The sequence below is a fragment of the Biomphalaria glabrata genome, chromosome 13 (genome assembly GCF_947242115.1).
Source record: "Biomphalaria glabrata chromosome 13, xgBioGlab47.1, whole genome shotgun sequence".
In the NCBI taxonomy this organism is placed as follows: domain Eukaryota; kingdom Metazoa; phylum Mollusca; class Gastropoda; family Planorbidae; genus Biomphalaria; species Biomphalaria glabrata.
The window spans coordinates 1,368,690-1,377,187 of NC_074723.1; the positions used below are offsets into that span (position 1 = coordinate 1,368,690).

Sequence of the window (8,498 nt, forward strand, 5' to 3'; positions counted from 1 at the left end):
TTTCTTAGTATATTATTAGGTGTGTTTTGTATTTGCAAATTATTGTTCAGTGTTTAATGTTTTATTACTACTTTACTTTTTAGTCTTTAGTTCAGAAGCATCTCTAAGTTAAGTGACTTTACCAATGGTGTTACTCAAATGTGAATAATTGTTTGTTATAAATCTCATGGCTCTATTTTGCCTCATGTATTTTAATTTTATGTTTATGTTAGGTTGTGTTCATTTATTGGGGGGAAGGGGTAATTACTTATACCAATTATTAAATCATACCATTTGATGAGCCATCAAAAAAATTGTTACTTGCTTTGAAAATAAGAAATATGCAGTACATATGCATTGCAAATAAATGAATCTACAGATGTAGCAGGACTAGTTGAAAATAAAGCACTTTTATGGCATAATGTGAGATCTAGTCAGTTTCATCAGGAAACCAAGCACTTGACTACTGACTCTCGCTCCAGTCTCCTAGTTATGGGTGGCGGCGGGGGAGGGTCGCCCGTAATAGAAGAGGCAATCGGCGCCGCAGATAACATCCGCCGAGCTATTGGAGCTGTCGTTTATATGCAGTGGGCGCCTTCACATTGCGGCGTGAGGGGCAATGAAACGGCAGACGCCCTCGCAAGGGAGGGTGCAATGGCAGCCACACACCTCGAAGCTCCAAGCATGTACTTACAAGCAACGGCACAAATCCGAGCACTCATTCATGAGAAGTGGTTAAAGTCCTGGGAGGAATCCGACAGAGCACGTGGTGTCTGGCAGCGCATGCGTCACCCAGATCGCGACGATCCATGGTGGCGACTGAGGAGGTCAGAGCAGTCAATAGTTGCGCAGTGCAGGACGGAACATTGTCCTATTGGGGCATACTTTGCCCGGTTCCGCACTAACTTTGACTCCCGATGCCGTCACTGTGGAGAGAGCGTCGAAACAGTGTCGCATGTCTTGTACGAGTGTCCCCAGCTCCGCGAGCTAAGGGGGGACTTGCCTGTGCAGTCACTCGACTTGTATGGTAGCTATGAGGCACTACGCCGGACGGCTAAGTTTCTTGCCAGAGCACTACGGGAGGACTAGTCCTTCCTGCTCTGATTTTTCAATAGGAGTTCATCTCAGGTGCCATGTATATTCCTCAAAACCTGATCTTGTGAACTTTAAATGTGTAAGAATCCTCATTCTTGATATTTGCATACTCTTGTATCCTTGAACTTTTCTAAATGACTTTTTCTTTTGTATTGCAGAACACTGATGCCTCTCTTCTATTGAGTGTTAGTTGGCCTGCATTAGCCATAAATGAAGATGATGTTAGAATGAAAACAACTGAGAAGGTCATTCGCAAGTTAAAGGCAACTTTGGTATCAAACATTTTCCTAGAGATAGGTACAAAACAGCTATAGAGGACAAAAATACAGAGTATTACCGCCCTGCTGAAATAAAGGTATGAGTTTAAAAAAAAATAGTTCTTACTTTATATTTACACGCTTTGTTTTAAGTTTGTACATTTTTGTTTCAAGTTTCTCTTTTTTTTTTTTTTTATAGAATTCCAAGAATTGAAATGGAAAGTAAATTATTTAAAAAGAAAAGATGATTGATTTGTCTGTGTAGTCTCACTTCCCTTTATCTCACTCAGATCAAATGTATTTTCAAAACAGTGGGGTTTCAAAATACTTTGTGCCTTATATTTTGGAATTACAAAGTTGTCTTAGAATATTGAACATTTAGACAAGTAATTCTTTTAGTACTACTATTAGAGTCTACAGATATTGGGTTAAAACCAAATTGTTAATTTTTTTCTATCAACAGTTTTTATTATGGGACAAAAATTTTTTTTTCTAATAAAAAAAAATGAGTGTTTTATCAAATTATCAAAAAGTGTTTGATACATTTGTATGGGTCAATGAGATTATATTGTTCTATTAGCTGCTCCAATAAAGGCTAGGAAAGGCTAGCTCCCTATTTCAGATAAATAAGTTTCTTTTATAATGTGCTTCAACAGAGCCCTGATGTTCACCTGTCCAATTCATGATGGGTTTTGAAAAAGGAAAAAAAATATTCTTAGAATAATTGAAAATGATAGAGCCTAGCCTACTGAATGAAACCTGTCCCACGTTTCTAGTGTCATTTCAACCCATACTTATACAAAGTCAATTGCTACATTTAAGATTATCTTAAAATATTTGTTTGATTTTCAGTTTATAAGCACAGTAAGACTTTCTGATCTTTTGGCATCATTTTACATAGCTCAGGTAAGGCTCATTTTTCTTGTTTGTTTTACTTTACTACCTTAATGTAAAAGTATTTGATCAGTAGTTGTTTTTTTTTAAAGGCTAAAAGATCTTTCAAAACCTTCCTTGGCTTTTTTGAAGGATCATCTGAATCATCTTCTTCCTCATTCTTATTTTTATGCTGGAGCATTCAGATGACTTAACCAATATTTTTATATCAACTGAGCAGTGGTTTTAATCAGGGATCTCTCCATATAGTTTTCTTTCTTTTGGGGTGTTTTGAGGTCAGTGTCTTGTACAGGCCTCATGGTAAAGAGAACAGTTTTGAAGGACATTCTCTGGTGACACTCCACATAGGCAGATTTCACTGGTTCCAATTTTGAGCTTCCGGTACATATGTTGTCTCATTCTGTTGTGTCCAGTCCTGAGTCGAAAGATTAGGCATTGATCTTGTCAGGATAGCTTATAATAGGCATCATCTTTCTTGTCTGAATCATCTAAAATAAAACATCTATTAACAGCTCACATCATATTTAATGTATAGTTCGTTCATTATAATTCATAGGACACATCTGTCCTCTAGGTGGCACATTCCATTTTTTTGTGCCTTTCTGATGAGCTTGGAATGTTTGGCTGCATACTGGGTAAATGTAAGGCTGTGTGGATTTCTATTCTTCTTCTTTCAAGGCTGATTTTTTTTTATCCTTTGCAGTTTGTGCTTCTATTCTCATAGTGTGGTGTCCATATGCTCTATCATTTAGAGCTAAGCTTCATGGCATGCCTTCTATACACTGTCCATGATTCAAAGCATATTGTTGAGAGGAAAACAGTCAGACTAGTTAAGTTTGTATGGTGATGGCTTCTCTGTGCCAGACACTTTTGGTCATTCTGTCTTAGCTATTTGGGAGTCTATGTCTAGGTATCATTATGTGTCAGAACCAAGTTTAAGCTTGACATTTTAAGTTCCTAAGTTAATTGATCAGCAAACCTTTCTTCTCTACTATATCATGTAATGTATGCTAAAAATGGTTGTTGTTTTTTTTTTTCAATATGTAAACAAATATTTAGTGAGGATAAGACAGTTCAAATGTTTTTTTTTGTTTTGAAGAAGACAGAAACTGCCACACAGTCTGCTCTGAACTCCCAAGAGTACTCCAAATTACCAGGTAAAAGTTTGTGATAGGATCTAGTAACTGTTTATTATTATGAACGAATAATAACAAGACTCTGGATATAACTTATAAGACATGAAATCAGCTGTTTAATCTAACGCCATATTGGTTGACAACAACAGTTACAAGGGATGTTACTCCCAAACACTGATTGGTGCAACCTATATAAAACACACATCAACATCCTTCCCTTTCTATAGCTAACAAAATCTGTGGCATTTTACGTCTCGTGAGACGATCTTTTCCCTTTGCAACTTCTTGTGTGACTAAAGAGGCCAATCCTTGATACACAGCTGCGATCACAGGTTGGGCATATAAAATCACCAGGCGACATTGCATTTTCACCCTTCTTTCTGCTTCTGTTGTGTATGACATCTGCAATCTGTGACCCTTCCTTTATGCTCTCTCTCCATGTGGATCTGTCCAGTGCCACCTCTTCCCAGTTGCCAGTGTCGATTTTGAAGAGCTTCATGTCGCGTTTGCATACATCCGTATAACGTAAAAGTGGGCGACCAGCGGCTCTCCTGCCTTCAATTAGATCGCCATACAGGATGTCCTGTGGAAGTCGACCTACTGGCATTCTACGAACGTGGCCAAGCCAGCCAAGGCGTCTGCTGCTGATAACAGAGCGGATGTCCTGGCATCCTGCTCTATGTAGCACTTCCTCATTTGTTATCTTATCTTGCCACCTTATTTTAAAGATCCGCCTTAGTCATCGGAGGTGGAAGACATTCAGCTTTTTTTCCTGCCATGAGTAGGTTGACCATGTTTCACTTCCGTACAGCAAGGTGCTCAACACACAGGTCCGGTAGACTAGGGCTTTAGTACTGCTAGTCAGCAATATGTTGTCCCAGACTCTTTTCTGCAACCGTGACATGGTGGCCATTGCCTTGGCTATCCTGTTGTTTATGTCTTTATCCAGCTAACAAAATACATATCAGAAATATTTGCAATTAAAATAACAAACATTAATAACTCATCATATTTTATAAATATTATAACAACTAAAAAAATAAATTTCAATTGAGAGTGTGACACATATAGAATAAATATTTCCACATGCATATTAATATTGTCATAAAAATTCTTAGTACATATCATAATCCCTATGCCACACAGGTCTATTTGTTTCTCGAGTGCTAGTTCTTGCTGGCATATTTCTATCACAATTATTGTCTGGTACATGAGAAACTACTTCAGACTGTAATGCATGTTGAGAACAGTTATCAGAGAAATCTGGCCTTTCATTATCATCATCATCATCCAAGACATTCCCATCATAGACATCAGTGTCAGTGTCTTTCAAAATAGTTTTCCTTGGCCTAATATGAAATCTGTTGCGTATGTAGAGTCCTCCATTATCTCCATTGATCTTATAAGATCTTGGAGATGGATGTTCCCTGATCATTCCAGGATACCATCCTGTTTGACCTGGGTTTTGGTAATAAATAGTTTGCCCTAGATGGAGTTTTGGTAAATCCCGAGCTTGCTTATCATATTGTCTTTTTACCTGTCGTTTGTAATTCTCTTTCTTCTCAGCTACAACATGTTCACTTAAACACTTTGACGTGCTGGGAATCAATGTCCGAGGACTTCTTTTGAGGCACATTTCAGCTGGGCTAAATCCAGTACATTGCCGAGGTGTATTTCTGAGTTCCAGTAAAGCTTCATAAGGATCATCACCATTATGTTTAGTTTTCAGTATTAAATTCTTCATTATCTTTACAGCATCTTCCGCCTTCCCATTTGTTCTCGGATAACCAGGATTTGATCTGATGTGATTGATGTTCCATCGCCTTGTGAATCTCAAAAACTCATTTGAACTAAATTGTGGACCTCCATCTGTTATTAACATTTTTGGAGCACCAAAACCAGCAAATTGTCCTTTTAATTTTCTAATCACATCTTGTGATGTTGTTGTTGAAAGATAATCATACTCAGTAAAATTAGAGTAATAATCAACAGTAATTAGATACTGTCTTCCATCCACTTCCATCAGGTCAGCTCCAACTTTTTCCCATGGAACATTTCCTTCATCATGTTGTATAAGTGTTTCTCTCTGGTTCATAGGTTTTCTTTCTTGACAAGCAGTGCATGTCTGCCATCTGCTTTATTTCATCAGCCATGCCTGGCCAGAATATCGTCTGTCGGGGCCTCCTCATCATTCTATCATATGCAATGTGTGCTGTGTGCAGGTTTTTCTTCATTTCTTGACGCATACTGAAAGGTATGACTATTCTTTCTCCTTTCAAAATTACTCCATTACTAAGTCCCAAAGTATCAGCAAAACCAAAATATGTTCTTATCATGTTGTCTAAATCTTGTTTTCTTTGAGGCCATCCATTCATAATTTGCTTTGATAATTTATTTAATGTGTCATCTAAGTCTGTTTCTTGTTTTATTCTTTCTAATAATGGATCCGGTATGTCCACAACTTGTGTCTGGCATATGTTAAAAACTTCATCTTGCTTCTCCTCTTGATTGCACAGTCGTGATAATGTGTCAGCAATGTGTAAACTGTTTCCTTCTACCCACTGAAATGAGAAATCATAACGATTGCTCCTTAACATCAAGTTTTGTAATCTTCTTGGAGCCTGGTTTAGAGGCTTCCTTAAGATGTTTGCAAGTGGCTTATGATCATTTATTATTATGACATGTCTTCCAAATGTATATTGATTAAATCTTTCTAGCCCAAAAACCACGGCAAGTAGTTCTTTTTCAATGAGCCCACCGTTTTTCAGTTGGTGTCAATGCTCTAGAGGCTAATTCTATTGGTTGTCCTTCTTGCATTAGTACAGCTCCAAGTCCATGTTGACTACTGTCCACTTGTATTTCCAGTTTCTTCTCAGGGTTGTAGAATATAAAAACTGGAGTATTGGTAATCATTGTTTTTATCTTGTTGAATGCCTCTTCACATTTTTCAGTCCATCTAAAATTGCAATCTTTCTTTGTTAGTTCTCTTAATGGTTGAGACACTTTGGCTAGATTGTTCAAAAATTTTGACAAATACTGCACCATTCCACATAATTTTCTTGCTTCCTGGCTATTTTCTGGTTTCTTCATTTCCAGAATAGCTTTGATCTTCTTTGTGTCAGGCTTTATGCCTTGTGCACTAATGCAGTGTCCCATGAAACTTATCTGGTCTTGTTTCTATACTGTTTTCGTTTCATTTGATTTAATGTGTTTCTCTCTTAATCTCTTCAGTTTGTCAGAGTGATCTTTTTCTGCTTCTTCTTTGAACTGACCACATCCCACAATCACGATATCATCAGCCACATTAATGCATCCTTCTAATCCTAACAATGCTTCTGTTAACTTCTTCTGGAATATTTCTCCACTTACACTTAGTCCAAAAGGAAGTCTTGACCATCTGTACTGCCCATATGGTGTGATCATGGTTGTTAGTAGACTAGACTTTTCATCTAGACGTACATGCCAGTAAGCCTCCTTTACGTCCAATTTAGAAAATATTTTAGCATTTAGGAACTGTGGCATTACAGCTTCCATAGTTGGTAACTTAAAATGTTCTCTTTTTTAAAGCAGTGTTTAGATGTCTTGGTTCAATGCAGATCTTTAAATCCCCATTTGGCTTTTGAACCACAGCCATCTGGCTGACCCAATCTGTAGGTTCATTTACAGGAATTAATATTTTCCTTTTTACTAATGTCTCTATTTCTGCTTCCACTTTCTTTTGAAATGCAAATGGTATATTACGACAAGGTGATACCACCGGAGCTATGTTCTCATTGATAGTTAATGATGTTTCACCTAAATCTCCCAGATGACAATCCATTGTGTTTACTTGTGATATGAATCTATCTTCATTTAATGTGATCAAACTTAAACTTTGGCATGTTTTACGGCCTAATAAGCATTGATAGTGGTTCTCTACAACTGTGAATGTTACCAAATAATTCTTTTTGTTTTTAGGATTTGTTATTATTAAGTTAGCAGTGCCCTCGGTTTTTAATTTGGAATTATTTCACATTGTTAATGTTTGAACACTCTTCTTAATTTGTGTCTTTTTAACGTATTTCTTATATATAATGTTAACATCTGCTCCTGTGTCCAGTTGAAATCTTATTTGTTGACTATTTATTATGAATAGTGCTGTCATTCTGTCCCTATTTATGTTTAACACATTAATTGAGTTTAATTGTTCCTCTTGGTCAAATTCATCCATTGCATTATGCATATGTATTTTATTCTTAGTCTTACACTTAACTGCAAAATGATTTTTGCCTTTGCATTTATTGCAATTTTTTCCCCAAGCTGGGCATGCTGTTCTGTTCACTGCATGTCTGCCGCCACAAAACCAGCAATCTATTAATTTGTTTCTGTTGTCATTTTTCTTCTGTTCTATCTTATCTATCTTCACAACAGTTTCCTTATTTATCTCTGCCAATCCTTTTGCAGTTTGCTTGTATGTTTGGCATATCTCTATGCACTTCTTCAAGGTAAGATCATCGTGATTCAGTAATCTCTCCTGCAATCTTTTCTCCACAGCGAATATAATCTTGTCTCTAATCATTCTATCCTTTTCTTTAAAATTACATTTTTCAGCCTGAGCTCTAAGCTGCGTAATGAACACATCACAAGATGACACCTTTTCTATGTTCCAAAATCTGAAACTTTCCAGAACTTCATTTTTTCTGGGGTTGTAATAGTCGTGTAATTTCTTTAGTAATATTTGCGGGTCATTTACGTCTTCATTCTCATCATACTGCAACTACTCACAAATCTCTTGGGCCTGAGGTCCAGCACAATGTAGTATTATTGCTTTTTGTCTGATTTAGTTTTTTTTCAGCTCCTATTGCTAACAGTAACAGTTCCACTTGTCTTCTTCATTGGCGAAAGTTTTCACTGACATTACCTTCTGTTGGTGGTTTAAGTAGACCTTCTGCCATCTTCCACGAAAACTTCACTATAGTATATCTACCGTAACTGAATAACCCCGAGCCTCTCTATATATATTCAATAATATTCTAGACTGAGACTCTGGAATCTACTAGATTCTAGATCTACACTTTAGATCTATTTTTTTTTTTTTAATTTAACTAGATTTATATCACTGATATAAATCTAAATATAGTTCTTGTTACCGCTGATT

The 8,498-nt window shown here is 36.8% G+C and overlaps 1 protein-coding gene across 1 annotated transcript; it reads right to left on the bottom strand.

The window, feature by feature from the left end:
• Positions 1-4,475: 4,475 nt before the first annotated feature.
• Positions 4,476-5,456, bottom strand: LOC129922378 (uncharacterized). The gene has a single exon (XM_056008271.1). It carries the CDS (start codon positions 5,454-5,456, stop codon positions 4,476-4,478), a length of 981 nt encoding a protein of 326 aa, XP_055864246.1.
• Between the last annotated feature and the right edge of the window lie 3,042 nt (positions 5,457-8,498).

Bases quoted from the DNA above. Each gene is read 5' to 3' on its own strand.
- LOC129922378 (XM_056008271.1), bottom strand. From the start codon at position 5,456: ATGAACCAGAGAGAAACACTTATACAACATGATGAAGGAAATGTTCCA.